Here is a 16,846-nt window from a genome sequence, read left to right as displayed (position 1 = left end):
ATCAGTATTTCTTCTGGAACAGAAATGGATGGGAGATGAAGAAAATTTGGCAAGTTATTTTTAGCAAAGTTTCTGATTTGAAAGTAGTGGGAAAAGTTTGTTCATGAGAAGTTAAATTTGAAGCACAATTGTTCATAAGATGTAAATACAGTATATTACCTATATGCAATTTTCTAAGTGTTTTAATCTTGAACAGTTTTCAAGCATTAAATACTGTGTCGTGTGTTTGAGAGGGTAGAAAAAGATAAACAGATAAAAGCTTCTGTGCCTTGAAGTGTTTACTGCATTGGCTCCATATTTTAAGTGACCGATGGGCAATTAGATTATTAGCATACTGACAATAATTTTTATTTACTAGAGCACAAAGCAGGGCATATGAAGAAATCCAGAAAAAATGTATTTCTATTTCAAACCAGGCTTGTGTATATTCATCAATTTAAGTCAATTTCCAGGCCTCTATAGATTCTATATTTGTCACCCAATAGTAAAACTGAAAGTTAGTTAGTGCCATGCCACCTTCGGTTGTAGAGTTGCCCTTTGAATGCATCGATATTTCAAATTCCAAATAACTGAAGTTATAACTGAGTCTAATTTCTTAAAAAATATGTGTTAACGTATATAGGGATACATTGAAATAAAAATAGAAACTAAAATAGAAAAAGATGATTGAGAAGGATGTTCCTCTTGACAGTGTTGATTCTCCCTTATAATGTGAGGTGGATGGTATACCATCTGTTTGCATCTTGTTTAATTTCCATACTGAGAGCAACATTTTGTTGAAAAGATCTTTATATTTACTTGTGATGTTTACTCTAGGTATTTAGACTGATCTGCTAAAATAAATGGGAAAGTGTCCAGTCTAATACTGTGTGCTAGGGAATTAAATGAAAAAGCACACTTTTATTCAAATTAATTTTAAGTTTGATGTCTTTTGAAATTCTGCTAATATATTTAGGACTACTGCTACGGGTGTTTGTGGGTCTGATAATTTCAGTAGCATGTCATCGGCATATAGTGATATTTTCTGTTCAAAACCTTCTCTGGTAATCCCCTTTATCTCTGATGCATTTCAAAAGTGAATGGCCAATGACTCAATGGCGATTGCAAAAAGAAATGGTGACGGGGGACATAGGTAGTCCCATTCAACCACGTCAGATGCTTTTTCTGTGTCCAAAGTATAATAAGATCTCTCATGTGCTAGATTTTATGGGTGGATATATTACATTAAACAAATCTCGAAGATTAGGAGCTGTAACTGCTTTTACTAAATATGGTTTGGTCTTGTGATACAGTATCCCAGAAGGAAACACTTTCACAATTCTTCTAGCTAGTACTTTTAGAGAAGTGAAACTGGTCTGTATGATGGTCATTGCAATATGTCCTTATTTTTGGTGGAAAGATTTTAGTTAATACTTGGTGAAATGCATGAGGTAGAATTTTGTTGTCTGTAGCTTTTATAAATGTTGCTAAAAGTAGTGGAGGTAACGTTTTTGAGAATTTTTTTAAAAATTCCAAAGGATGACCGTCAGGGCCTGCAGGTCTCCCACTATGGAGTGAGTTTGTAGCGTCTAATAATTCTGAGAGTGTCAGAGGTTTGTCCAGTTCCTCTACACTAAGAATATTTATCTGTTGTATTTGCAATGCTTAAAAAAAACCTCATTAGATTGTGTTTTATCTTCTTCAAACTTAGTAGAATATGAGAACTTATAGAACTCTTTCCATGTGTGGGTTATATTTTTATAGTCAATGATTTTATTTCTGACTGTGTTAGTAATTTATATTACTTCATTGTGAACTTCCTTCTTGTTAGATCTTTACTATTAGACTCTTCTCCATGTTGCAATTTAAAGATGAGTTGTCCCATTTCATTTTTTTGTCAAGAGGTTAAATTGCAAAGCATGTCTTTTCCTATAAAGTGCCTCATTTGGAGAACTGGCGTATTCTTAATCTATTCTGGTAATTTCTATGATTAACTCTGAGGCTTGTTTAGTTTCCAGTTTATTTTTGTGGTAAAGATATGAAATAATCTGTTCTCTTAAAAAAAAACATTTATAGTTTCCCAGAGTATTCCTGCAGAGACATCTGAAGATGCATTTTTCTCTAAAAAATAACCAGTTTGCTTGGAGGTGAATTCTGTACAGTTGTCATCAACTAATGACACGGGGTTAAGGCGACAGCTACGAGATGAGTGTTTAGGGCACATTGATTTAAGTGCCATGATCAGAGGGGCGTGGTCAGAGATAACAATAGTGTCATACTTGCAAGATTTGAAAAATTTATCTAAAAAAAGAAATAATAAATTCTTGAGTAACTATAATGTACTGATGAGAAGAAGGAATATGCTCTTGAGTTTGGATTTTAAAATATCCATGGGTCTGATATGTTATGATCCTTTATAAACTGTCTCATTGTTTTTGCAGTATTAGATATTATCACCACTTAAGTTGAAGACCTATCCTGATCTGGATTTAAAACACAATTAAAGTCTCCGGCCACTATAATTTTATGAATGTTCATATTTGAAAAAGATGCAAATGCATTTTGGATTAAATCCCTATCATCTACATTAGCATTGGATGTGTAGATATTTCTCAAAATTAAATCAAGAGTATGTATTTAAAAGCTCTGTATTGTTAAAATCTTTTAAGGCCCATGTTTATACAGCATATTATACAAAGTGTCCAAAGTGCTGGTGCTTTGCTTTGATTAAAACACATAGGAGTGTAGCATTATGGAGAAGAGAGTCACTGAAGTGGCAGTTGGTCTGTTAAGCAGTTAACCTATCTGATTTATTGAGCTAAAAGGCTGCATCTTATGGGTGTCTACTGTCAGCTGCAATATTTTCTGGAGTCTTTGGCAACATCATTAGGTTACTCCCATTATCATGAAAAGGGTTTGTTTGTTCAGGTTAATTATCCAGACAATAAGGATGAGGGAGATAACAGACAAGACTGCATTGTGACAGAAAGAAAACATGATATACCTGTCCCCTCTAAAGACCATGGCAGTGTGGAAGAACAATAGAGACAAATTGGTACTGTTTTGTGCTTTTTATCACTTACCTTGTTTTTCAATTTGCATTATTTGCCTGGTGATTTAATCATGTTCTAGAGTTGGCATGGCCATAAGTAGGCGTGTCACTTCACAATAGCTATATTTCCTTTTTATAAAGAAAATCCTAAAAGTATCCAGCAAATCGCACAGTTTTTTAAACAGTCTTTACTGATAATAACTTCACTTTAGTTCTGACACACATTTTTCATGTGTCCATGCAGAGCTCTTTTCATATTTATGTTTTTACTTGTTTGCCTAGCTTTGCTGTTAATCCTGTTTTAATCAGGCACGCACTACTTGAAGCTTCTTTAAATTGCCCCAATTATTATATCTGAACACTTAATACTGCAAAATGTTGAAAAGTGATTATTTATTTTTAAGTCCACAGAATGTGGCACATGTAGCATGGCTTTTAGTATGTAGCTGTATTGAGTAAATAAAAGGTGTGAAGGTCACTCCAAGTGCACAATGCAGTTCTTATAAGAAAAAACATTTAAAGATGAAACGTCTGATTGTAATGTGTTTGAAAAGCTACATGTGAGTGCAGGAGTCTGTTATCATTACATTTCTGAACATCAATATTGTTGTAAATATGTTTAAAATGTGGCTACAAAAAGAGCTTAGATATGTGGGAGTTGAACATCACTAATTGGACTTTCAAAATACTCAGAAATGTGTCACTTGTATTGTAGGACAGTTAACCATTATGAAAGATTTGCTCTTCTGAAGTTAAAGAATTAAAAAGAAACTCGTAAGGTACATAGAACAAAGTGGCATAAAGGTAGCACTGTAGATTTAAAAATGAAATAAATATAACATGGTTATTTTTCAATGAGACATAATAATTTAAGTGCAAATATTTATTTTTAGTGGAAGCCCTGCATCTTGGAACGCTAATGGCAGCTCATGGCTACTTCTTTCCAATCTCAGACCACGTCCTAACACTAAAGGATGATGGCACATTCTATAGATTTCAGGTAAGTGTTGTGTTACACTTTGAATCTAAAGATACAGTATAGAATATATTTTACATATACAGTATAAATATATAGGTGATAAGTTTTAACACTAAGTGAAATGTGCTAGTATAAGTTTGTTACTGTTTTTGTTACTTATGAAAAAGCAGCAATAGTATAATAACAGTGGCATCAGGCCCGGCAAACTGCACTACACTGAGGAGGTTCATGTTCCTGAAAATTAATTTATAATTACATACAGAAAGTAAATTGGAGAACATTGTGTAATTCCAAGACATGCAGTGCTGCCTGGCTTGACACTCAATAAAATATCACTGAGGTACATCATTGAGTTTACTTAAGTTTTATATGGTGACTTTATATACTGTATATATAATATAAATGGCTTGCTGGGACTGTTATTACAGTCTGTCTTGAACAACAAGCTCATGCTAATGTCTTGTGGTAATGTGGTCAAAGAAAAGGAAAAAAATCCCAAGAATGAATGATTGGTAGCAGAAATTAGGATTGCCTTATGTACACCATCTTGATTTAAATGATTGGTGACAGCAGATTTCCAAACCTTTAAATTCTGGTTAGAGAATTAGGACTGCAGGAACACGTGGTCTGATCAAGAAGGGGTCGCAGACAACCCCAGGGGTTGCACAGAGCATTCCTTACTCTGGGGTTACGTGGATGTAGTTACAACAGGAAACTTAAAGCCCCTTTAACATTCTTAGTGTTGTGTTTATTTGTCTGCATTTATATGTATATTTATGTTTTATGTTCAATCTTGAACTGTTATTTTATGTATTTCCTGATATGTTTGTGTTCATGTACTGCCTCTTCAAAAGTTCTGATATGCCATGTGCTTTGTGGGTGGAGCCACAGGAGTGAAGACCACTCTGACATCATTTCCAGATCCTCCCACTCACTATAAAGGGCTGATAACAGGAGGTATCCAGTGGAGGAATACTGAGTTGTATTTGGAGCAATGACAGTATTGTTTTTCTTGTAGATTTACTGTTTTTTCTGTATTTACTGGTTTTCTTGTTCTTGAATTTTGCTTACATGTTGTGCTTTTGGATGTGGTCAATTAGGATTGCCTTTTAGACAATTCCATTGAGCTTGTTTGAGCATTCTGTTGTACTAGGCTGACCCGCCTTTTAAGGCGACCGACTTTTACTGTAAGTTGACCACTTCTTAAGGCAATTTAATATGTAGTTCAATTTGATATTTTATACAAACTCATTAATTTGGTTATATTGCATTTGAGCGGTATTACTTTAATACTTGTAGTTTCTGTTATTTTTGTGATGAAATTTAAACTTTTTTTCTATATTGAGATCACCCTTTTGAACCCCCCTGATATTTACTACGCGGTGAGGCATTTGTACTCCATCAACATTAATTATTTCCAGAGAGATAATTTTATCTATTTTTCCAGCGCATCGCACAAAAAAACCAGGGAATGATGGGAGCACCAGAACTCTGCTCACATAATGTTGCTTCGTACCGCAAGCTGCAAGTACAAAGTAGTAAGTCTGTGATAAGCGGAATACCGCTACGCTTTCCACTCATGGGATGGAAGGACAATCCCGACCGCTTTTATATAGTAAGAAAGAAGAAGAAGATATTGCACAGTCTGGAGTAGAAAATCATCTTTTACCTGGAAAAACGAAACTACAAATCCCATCGTGCATTGCAAAATGGATGGGGCGTGTGTGTGATAAAACTCCGCGCCTGCGTAGCACTCATGGGACGGAAGGACAATCCAGACCGCTTTTATATAGAAGGATTTTTCTGTTTTTGCTAAATATATCCTAATTTATAAAGGTTCTTTGTTTGCCATTTTGTGCTCAAGCCAGTGGTTTATGGTTATCCTCTTCCTTGTGGGAGTTTTTGGTTAACTTTGTGATTTTTATACTAAATATGCTGTTTTTTCTTGACTGGGTCCTGCTAGGCCAGAAGCCAGCAGTTAGGGGTAAAGAGTAGGTGGAATTGGTGTGATTTAGTCAAAGTATATGCCATTTGATGTGGGATCTGTCAGAGTAGAGTTAATGTTTGTAAGGTTCTATCTATTAGAATTGAAGAAACATAGCAATTAGACAAACAGACACACAGACAATTATCCTTTTATAAATGTGGTATTTTCAAATTTAAGTTGCACGTCACTCAAAATCCTTACCTGATATAGAGATTCTAACAACATCTTTGGGTTCAGCTCTCAAAATGCTAAGTATTTTCACCCTTGGAGAAAATGTTTTTTTTTTGTTGCCCAGTGAGTACTTGGAAAACAGTGCATTGCCTGTGTTATTTTTATATTTTTGTATGATTTGGTTCTTTTCTTTTGTCTTTGTGTAAGTAGTATGTCATACACTTCTGGGTTGTCTGGATTGTTAGGTATGCCTCATCATTATGAAATAGTTTCTGTGTATTTGGCATCATCTTATATAAAGACGGAGTAGGTAATGTAGTTTCTGGGCAAGTTAACGTGATATTATTGAGTTAACACATCAATCATTTAACACCGACAATTATTTTATTGCACATTAATGCAGTTTTTGTTATTATTATTCTTATTTTGAACGCCTCAGCCTCGCTAGCGATCAATAGAGATCAGTGATCTTCTGGTTACATCGCTTTTCGATACACTTTTGCTAGAAGTTAGCTTTGTTGATTTGAAACAGGAACTGCAAGGTTATTTATTGTAGCGGGATCTACTGTAGCATTCTACTATACACAGACACAGAAAACAAGCAGAGTCAGGGCCAGGTCAGTAGCCAAGTTCTAATGTTCCCTGCCCGGGCGACCGGCACTTTGTGTGTGGTAGCGGTCAGCTTGAAGTTGTTTCTGTGGTGCTGCGGATCTGCGGTTGCCTCAGCAACAGACAAGCAACCCTCAACCAGCGTGGGAGTCATACTTCTGCGTGTCGTCCCGTTGGGGAGGGTCTCAAAAGGTCTCACAATATATTCATTTCAAAGTATCATTAATGTAGTAAAACGATAGATGAACAAACACCCCTGTCTTAGTTAAAAACAGAACAGTAGTTAAAGGCTTTGTATAAATCTACAGTAATTTCAGGTTACCATCATAATGTAACATTCTGAAACACTTAATCCAATATAAATTTTGTAATAAGAAAAACCTAATAAGATGTAATTTCATCATTGCCTGTATTTTCATTGAATCATGTAACTTTTTATGTAAATGTAATTAAATATGCCTATTCAGGCAGCACATATTAATATTTATGTTTGGAGACTTTTACCCATAATTTCATAGCACTTTACCATTCTCTTGTGAAGCAGAACTGTGCGTCACTTAAAGTCTTAGCCTCAAAAAATGTATCATTTGAAAGATATCATAAGATGCTTACTGTTAGTATCCTGCATTAATAAACCTGCTTTTACTGATTTTTTTTTTTACCACTAGATTTTACAATGTTCTTCTGTAATCTGTAGGAGCAAATTAACAATTTTAGGAACAGTATCAGAATTATTAAATTATTGTGAATACTTATTTCATATTAAATCTATATTCAGAAGAACAACAAAAATTCAACAAAGGGCAACCCTGATATTTTTACAATGGTGAAGTATTGCTGGTAATTGTTAGCATTACATTTGTAAAGTGGCAGTAAAAGTAGCCTGGAAGTAGAACCAGAGCACAGAATCCTTAACTGTCAGCCATACAGGATCAAGCAAAACCCACTGGGAAAAGTGGGTGAGAAGAAGGCTGATACAATTAGGAAAGAAAACTTATGTGATAATTTGAGACATGCTTTATTTTTATTTTGGAAGGAATTACAACAGATAATGACCAAGCCAAGTTCTTATTTGGTAGCAGTTGTTCCATGAAATGTGCACTCATTTTCATTTGGTAGCTTTAAGGGTTTATTTGATTCAGTAGTTATTGCAGTGCTCCAAAATGTTGCATTAATATGACATATATTATTTTCATTTTGTATATTATATTTGAGACTTATTTCACATCACCATTTTGAACATTGATTGGTTTATGGACCTGTGTTTTTCATGGTCACGGCCATATTTTTTGAAACAATGGCCATTGCCTTCTCAGAGTTTCATGGCATTTAATGTCATGTTGGTGTTGCATATGATGTGGCTATTTTATATGGTGGTGTCCTTTCTTTCGGATAAAGACAAAACAAAATATACTTTTCAGGTATCACTTTAGATTAGGTGTCCCTAATATGCTGTACTTACCTGTATAATTACAAAGTAACTAGGTGTAATTATTTTGTTTTTACTGTGTAACACAATGTATTGCTGTGGTTAAGCCCTCAATTGTAACTGTTATTCCACAATTTATATACATACATACTTATAAAAACTGTAAAACAACAACAATTAGAATTGAGTACTTAATTACAGCGTTACACTGTATTACACAGTAAGTACAAGGTAACGAGTCCTAGTTACTCTGTAATTATACAGGTAAGTACAGCATATTAGGGACACCTAATCTAAAGTCATAGCACTTTTCAAAGGAAAATTAGGGAAGAGATCTTTGAAGGAAAATTCCACGCAAAAGTGATTTTTGTTATATTTTACTTACTCAACGTAGTTTGTAATGAAGAAGGAGGAGGTTGGGAACATGCATTTATTACAGCACATCGCAGCACCCCCCCACACGACGAACCTCATGGATTGGGACCCAAGTGCAGAGGGTGACACCTCAGCACCACACGGAGCAGTGGGAGGTTTTTTTTTACAGTGGCTGGAGTGCCAATCCTGCCACCAACCTCCAAGTTTTTTTTGCTTGCAGGGCTGCATGCCGGTTAACCTCATACCCAGGACGAAGCAATTGCAGGTTAAGGGCCTTGCTGAAGGCTAAACTTTATAATAGATAGATAGATAGATACTTTATTAATCCCAAAGGGAAATTCACATAATCCAACAGCATAGAAGGCAATAGTGACCCATCCTGTACAATGGCAAAAAAATTCCATGAAAAAAGAAAAAAAAATCTCACCTTACTCGTGTCACATAATCCACATGTCAGATATTCAGTCGTATACTCAAAATTTGCAAAATACAGGCTTTTTTTGTCAAAATAATGTTAAATAGATATTTCTGTAATAGCTCACATCATAAACTGGAAACTAAAACCTTATGAGAATAACATTTTAAATGGAAGACAGGACTCTTGACCAACAAATTAAAATACAAAAGTTAATACTGTACTGCAATTAGAATAAAAAAGAAAACATTCTTCACAAAAATTTTGAAAAGAATAAATTTTTTCAGGAATTTCATGGTATTTATGCAACACTGTTGCTGATGATTACTGCAAATATGACTAAGGTGAGAAATTGTCTGCTACCTTAAACTTATTCAATGTGCAAAATGGTGTATGGAATGTAGATACAGGATATGACAGGCTGCGGTGGGTTGGCACCCTGCCCGGAATTTGTTCCCGTCTTGTGCCCTGTGTTGGCTGGGATTGGCTCCAGCAGACCCCCGTGACCCTGTGTTCGGATTCAGCGGGTTGGATAATGGATGGATGGATGGATATGACAGGTGTTGCGCCTTTCTGGAAACTTTTGTTGACTGACAGTCCAGCAATAACATGTAATTGTTATATTGATCATTCTTTGTGATATTTACTACTGTGGACTGTGTTGTATAAAAAACAGGTCAATTAATTGTGCAGCAGTGTCGGTTTTAAGTAAGGAATCATGCTGCATCATGTAAAATACTGTGTTATTGATAGCGGGGGCACATTAATTATAATTTTATGACACAGTGCATACACAGTATATTATTGTATGAAATGAACAGCTCCTGGTGCATTTAAATCACAGTGAGAGGTATTGAAATTGGGATTGGGTTTGCTGTCATCACATAACTCAAAGCTCATGACAGGTTCTTATATACTGGTGGTCATGTTAATATAGGAAATGCCTAAATTGTTAGCCTTGATTTACATGTACAGCCTGCAGTACTTACCTATTTTACGTTCACTCATCACTCCTGTGTTTGACACTGTCACTGCTGTTGCCAGTTACTCAACAAATACCTCAACAGAGGCCTGTCGTTGCCCCTGAGTCACTTCCCTTGAATGGGCTACACGTCAAACTGCCTTAGCCAAGGCTAAGAGCTGCTTCAGGAGCTGCCCTTCTCCTGGGACTTCCCATGCACAACTCAAACAGAGCGAGCACATTAGCAGTATGGCTGAGGCTGGCTACCTCAACTTCACTACCTTAACCGGAATCAGATGCTGGCTACCTCATCATTACCCCTGAAGATGTTGCACAATTCTGACAGGACGAGCACAGCTCACACCTGAATAAACTTGCCAGACATAATCCAACAAAGGCCTCCTGCCAGTTTGCCCTGATTGCTACCTTTCAGAGAGCCAAACAAATAACAAATCACTCAAACAAGTACAGTTGGGCAGAAGATATCAATAAACAAAGCAAGTTTCAGTGAGATAATATTCAGACTTTTAATGTCGTCATTACTTATTTTTATTTGTAGAGAAGTCATGCATTAAATACAAGAAATCAAAAGCAGAAGAAAACGTACAACTTGAACGATTCAAAACTGCCCTGTCTCTCTCTCTCTCATACAAATGCTGCATTTTCATTTCTTATGTTAGTAGCTGCATGTCATCACTCCATTTTAAAAAGCAGTCTTATCACCTGCCTCATATCTTCCTCACTCAAAAGCTGTATAGCCACACTATCACATCAGCTTTCTTTTATACTTTGACTTGATAGCTATTTTTGGTTACATCAGTCAAAACTGGACAAATGAGAATTCACCATTGGTCTTGCTCTTCTGTCAATCTAAAGTTATTTTAAAATAGTTATACGAGTTCAAAAAAGAAAGTTCACAAAGGCCCCAATGTCACATCTAGTTAGCTAATTTAATCTTAAACTTAAACATTCTAATAGTAATAAAACATATCCCTAATGTCATAGAAGGATGACAGCTTGGCAAATAAGTAGTTGGGTGGGGCAGAGTAGAAAGTACTTAGGCAGGGGCGTGTCTGGGGTGAGGGGCTCTTTAGGGAAAAGCAACAAAAAGGTTGTACGTTATTGTAATTCTTTGGTGAATAAATGAAAGAAATGTTTGGCAACCCGATGGCAAGATTATTACACCTAACATTTGCTTTATATTTGCATATCCTTCCCATAATTCTACCTTCATTTGTATATCCCAACCATTAAAACTCTGTTAAAACACATTGTTTTTTTCTTCCCATCGATTTGTTGAGCTGATGGTTCGAAATGATTTTTCTCGTTAGCCCTTCACATACTTGTCTTCGTTCACAGCTCAATCTATGCATCTGCTCCCACCTCCCCGGCTGACCCTAACATTAGGAAGTCATTGAGCTAATCACCTGCTTGTTCCTGTTCTTTTGTTTAAATACACACAAATGTAATGCTAGTTTGCCCCCATAAGCTCTATAGTATCGTTATGGTCTTGGTCACACATGTAAAAGCTACTTCTAAATAATCCTAAAGGAAGGCATATGCATTAAACATTATGAGTTTTATTTAATAAACTGAAAAATATTTTGAATTAGAAGTAACACTTTAATAGCGAATGCAGTCTTGTCCTCAGTCCCACAGATTACATTTTACACATGATCTTAGGTTGCTTGTATGTCTGTTCTGCCACAGAGCTGTGAGTTACAAGCTGACAAGAACCCGTTCTCAATTTCAATATTTTTCACATTGATTTAAGTGCACAAGAAGCTTTTCATTTCATACAATAGGATACTGTGTATTCACAGTGTCATATGATTATGATTAATGCACCTCTTGCTATCAATAAAATAGCATTTTATGTGAAACAGAATTAATCCTTTACTTAAAAACAGACACTGCTGCCCAATTGATTTTTTTAATACAACACAGTCTACAGCAGTCAATATCTTAAAGAACAGCCAATATGACAATTATGGTATTTTTGGGCTGTCAGTGAGTAAAAGGCACCAAAAAGCTACAAAACCTGCCATGCCCTGGCATATCTAAATGTCATGCTGTATAACATCTTGCACACTGACTTTAGTACAAGTTAGCTAATCACTTTTAACCTTAGTCAAATCTGCCAGTTTTCTGAAAGTGATTGGACTGATTCCATCATTAAGGTTTTTGGCTAAAGTTCCTCACACTAACCCTCTCTATTGGAAGGATAAAGTTGATGTTGCACGCAAGAAAAATTTGGGAAAGGGTTATAGAGTGAATGCTGAAGGAATAGACCGCCATAGGGGAAGAGCAGTCTGGTTTTATGCCAGAGAGAGGAACAACAGATGCAATCTTTGCATTGTGACAGCTCATAGATAAGCATCGAGAAAAACAGTTTGTATATGGCATTCATTGATTTGGAGAAGGCTTATGATCGAGTGCTGCATCAAGAAGTCATGAGGGAAAAAGGAGTACCAGAGAAGTATGTGAGGATTGTCCAGGATATGTATGTGGGTGAGGACTCAGGTTAAAAGTAGTGTTGCAGTAAAAGACAAGATCCCAGTTAGAGTAGGTCTGCATCAGGGATCGTCTCTAAGTCCTTACCTCGTTGATCCGGTTATGGATGCGTTGACTTGTGGGATAGAAGACCAATCCCTCTTGTGCATGCATTTTGCTGATGACATTGTGCTGTGAAGCACTAGGAAAAGAAGAAGTGGAGTGGACTTTGGAAGATAGAGGGTTGAAGATAAATAGGAAGAGAACAGAATATCTGAGGTTTAATTATGATCAGGATTTAGAAGCTACCTTTTAAGGAGAGCTATTGAAAAGAGTGAATACGTTTAGATATCTAGGATCAGTGGTGGCCCAAGATGGAAGACTAGATGAAGAGATAATCTATAGGGTGCAGTGTGGATGGAACAATTGGGCAGAGTTATTAGGAGTATTATGTGTTTGACGAATTAAGGCGAAGGTTAAAGGTAAAGTTTTTAAGACAGTGGTAAGACCAACAATGATGTATGGAGCTGAGACATGGGACAGTAAAGGGAGCAAAGGAGAAGAAAAAGTTGGATATGGCAGAAATGATAATGTTGAAATGGATGTGAAGATACAAAAAAGGACGAACAAAAAATTAGACAATCAGAGGTACAACAAAAGTGGGAGAGATATCTAAGAGAGTACAGGAAAGTAGGCTGGAGTGGTGTCTACGTGTGTGGAGGAAAGACAATGAATATGTGGGCAAAGAAGTGATGGGAATGGAAGTACAGGGGTAGAGAAAGCAATGGAAGCCAAAGGAGTGGTGGATGGGTAAATTAAAAGAAGATCTGAAGGAAAAGGACCTGACTGGGAAGGAGGTATAGAAGTGAGCTGTTTGGAGGAGTTTGATTAAGCACATCAACCCCACACAGAAGTGGAAAAAGATGAAGAGGAAGAAACAGAAGAAGTCAAATCTGCAAATTCTACCTATATATTATCAGCATGATATATTAAGAATGAAAGATGGACACTGGAGTCGCTGCTGTAAAAGATACAACCATTTAAAAATCATTACCTGGTAATCAGGAGTAGTATACAAATGAAAAACACACTGCAGACAAGTTACACTTTTCAGGCAGTCAAGTGTAGTGGGTGCAGTGTTGGACGTCAAACCTCTGGGGTGTTGATTCACTCTCTTCCTCTGACCTACTGTGTCACACTGAGCAAATCAATTAATCAGTAAATATTTCAGTTGCATTTATGCATTTATAAATTGTTTTCATATTTTAAGTTGCCTTAGGTAAAGATGTCAGCCAGGTATACAGTAGTGATAATAATCCTGCTGCCTCCAAGCCCTGCAAACCTTGGTGATGAGTTTATTCACCTGAAAGATGCATTGGCATCAGCATTTTATTATCCTAAGTGAAACTGTCTTTTATTTGCAAGTGGCCTGGCAGTAAGTTGTTGTTACTATAGCTTTTATTTCTTAATTAGTCTTCAGTATAACGTGCTTTGATTAAGTATACAAGATATGCTGTATATATCTGTTTTATTCAGGGCCATCTATTCTCACTATGCTAAATACACTAACCGGCCACTTTATTGGCACATCTGTTCAACTGCTTGTTAACGCAAATATCTAATCAGCCAATCACATGGCAGCAACTCAATGCAGTTCGGCATGTAGACATTGTCAGGACGACCTGCTGAAGTTCAAACCGAGCATCAGAATCAGGAAGAAATGTGATTTAAGAGACTTTGAATGTGGCATGTTGCTGGTGCCGGACGGGCTGGTCTGTATATTTCAAAACTGCTGATCTACTGGGATTTTCATACATAACCATCTCTAGGGTATACAGAGAATGGTTAGAAAAAGGGAAAATATGCAGTGAGTGGCAGTTCCCTACATGAAAATGCCACGTTCAGAGGAGAATGGCCATACTGGCTAGAGCTGATAGAATGACAGCAATAACTCAAATAACTACTTGTTACAACCACGGTATGCAAAAGAGCATCTCTGAAAGCACATCAAACCTTGAAGCTGATGGACTTGAGCAGCAGGAGACCACATCAGGTGCCACTTCTGTCAGCTAAGAACGGACAACTGAGGCTACATTTTGCACAGCCTCACAAAAATTGGACAATAGAAAATTTGAAAATCTTGCCTGGTCTGATGAGTTTCGATTTCTGCTGCGACATTCGGATGGTTTGCTCAGAATTCGGTGTCAAAAACATGAAAGCATGGATCCATCCAGCCTTGTATCAACATTTCAGGCTGGTGGTGGTGGTGTGATGGTGTCGGGGATATTTTCTTGGGCCCCTTAGTACCAACTTAGCATCAATTAAATGCCATAGTCTACCCTTTATGACAGCAGTGTACCCATTTTCTGATTGCTACTTCAGCAGGATAACATGCCATGTCACAAAGCTCATATCATCTCAAACTAATTTGTAGAATATGACAATGAGTTCTCTGTACTCAAATGGCCTCCACAGTCACCAGCTTTCAATCCAATAGAGCAACTTTAGAATGTGGTGTAACAGGAGATTAGCATCATAGATGTGCAGCCAACAAATCTGCAGCAACTGTTTGATGCTATCAAGTCAGTATGGTCCAAAATCCCTGAGGAATGTTTCCAGCACCTTGTTGAATCTATGCCACAAGGAATTACAGCAGTTCTGAAGGCAGCAGTTACTAGCAAGTCATACCTAATAAAGTGGCTAGTGAGTGTATATTGAATATATTGAGTTGTATGTTTTTAATGGCCCATCATTAGCATGAGGACCCCTCAGCGTGTGGCCCCTTCTAAACTGTATCATCTATGAATATGTGTGTCCCTCGTGATGGACTTCACCTCCACCGTGGGAATAATCTTAGCCTTCTAATTTTATTAGCTTTTATTGTAGGTTATTATGACCCTAGAGAAGTTTGAAAATAAGGTTCCATGTGAATTTTGAATGAAATTAACATGCAATGTGAAATATTAAATTGCAGAGACATTCTTCTTTTAAATCAGCAATATATATACACTGTGATCCCAAGCTATGTCGCGCTTTGACTTTCTCAGCTTCAGTCCATCGTGGATTTTATATCTAAGCATATCTAAATATATATCACGGATTTTTCGCTGGTTCGCGGATTTCTGCGGACAATGGGGTCTTTTAATTTATGGTACATGCTTCCTCAGTTGGTTTGCCCAGTTGATATCATACAAGGGACGCTATTGGCAGATGGCTGAGAAGCTACCCAATCAGAGCACGTATTATGTATTAAAAAAAACTCTTCAATGATATATTATATGCTTCCTGTGCGGTGCTTCGCATACTTAAAAGCCCGAACAGCACCTATTGATTTTTGATTGTTTGTTTTTCTCCCTCTCCCTCTCTCTGACATTCTCTGCTCCTGACGGAGGGGGTGTGAGCAGAGGGGCTATTCGCACACTGGCCTAGAGGATACGGATGCTCCTCTAAAAAATCCTTAAAGACTACCTTCACATTACTCCCTTTCTTGTGGCTGCTTTGTCGGGCGGTACTTCGCATACTTATAAGCCCAAACAGCACCTATTGATTTTTGATTGTTTGCTTTTCTCTCTCTGGCTCTCTCTCTCTCTCTCTGGCATTCCCTGCTCTTGACGCGCACTCCTTTGAAGAGGAAGATATGATTGCATTGTTTTACTTGTGAGACGGAACTGTCATCTCTGTCTTGTCATGGAGCACAGTTTAAACTTTTGAAAAAGAGACAAATGTTTGTTTGCAGTGTTTTAAAGTCCCTGTCTTTACAACCTCCTGTGTCTGTGCAAATCTGTGACCCAAGTGTGACAATATAAAAATAAAAATATAAACGTATGGTTTTTACTTCGCAGATTTTCACCTTTCGCGGGGGGTTCTGGAACGCAACCCCCGCGATCGAGGAGGGATCACTTTAATTGATAAATATGGTTCTAATAGAAATAAAGTCATTTTTATGATGTATTTTCCAAAATGAGTGAAATCCTAACTGTCAAAAAGGCATGAGGAGATCCTGATGTATTGGGTTTTTAAGATTAGGGAAGCCGTAAACGATGCAATCAGATTAAGCAGCTATTTTAAGATTCCCGTAAACACGAGTGGTGCATTCAGATCAGTCACAAGAAACCAAAATGAAAAGCTGCTTTTCACACTTAAATCATCTTTGTAGTATAACACTTTAGCAATTAATTGAGTTAGCCAGGCTTTAATTTTATGATTTCAGTGAATAACCAAGTGCAGATGGTGTCACCCCAGGTGATACATAAGACGTCAAAACTCATTTTTTTTCTTTTTGTTTTTGCTCAAGTGATAGATGGTGAAGGTTATAATTATACACAACAATAAATGTCTTAAAAAATCCTTTATTCTTTCAAAAAGAGTAGGGTCTTATGTCCAGGTTAAACTATCC

At 36.8% G+C, this 16,846-nt stretch overlaps 1 protein-coding gene across 7 annotated transcripts in view; it reads left to right on the top strand.

The window, feature by feature from the left end:
* Positions 1-16,846, top strand: part of LOC120516628 (regulator of G-protein signaling 7) — a 536,263-nt gene that overhangs the window by 347,110 nt on the left and 172,307 nt on the right. For all 7 annotated transcript variants that reach the window (XM_039738437.1, XM_039738439.1, XM_039738434.1 and 4 more), the window contains exon 5: positions 3,925-4,031. In XM_039738437.1, the coding sequence (XP_039594371.1) occupies positions 3,925-4,031 (107 nt within the window). The remainder of the gene's footprint in view (positions 1-3,924; positions 4,032-16,846) is intronic.

This window comes from Polypterus senegalus, chromosome 16 (assembly GCF_016835505.1).
Source record: "Polypterus senegalus isolate Bchr_013 chromosome 16, ASM1683550v1, whole genome shotgun sequence".
Lineage (NCBI taxonomy): Eukaryota > Metazoa > Chordata > Cladistia > Polypteriformes > Polypteridae > Polypterus > Polypterus senegalus.
This window is presented reverse-complemented; position numbering and strand designations above follow the sequence as displayed.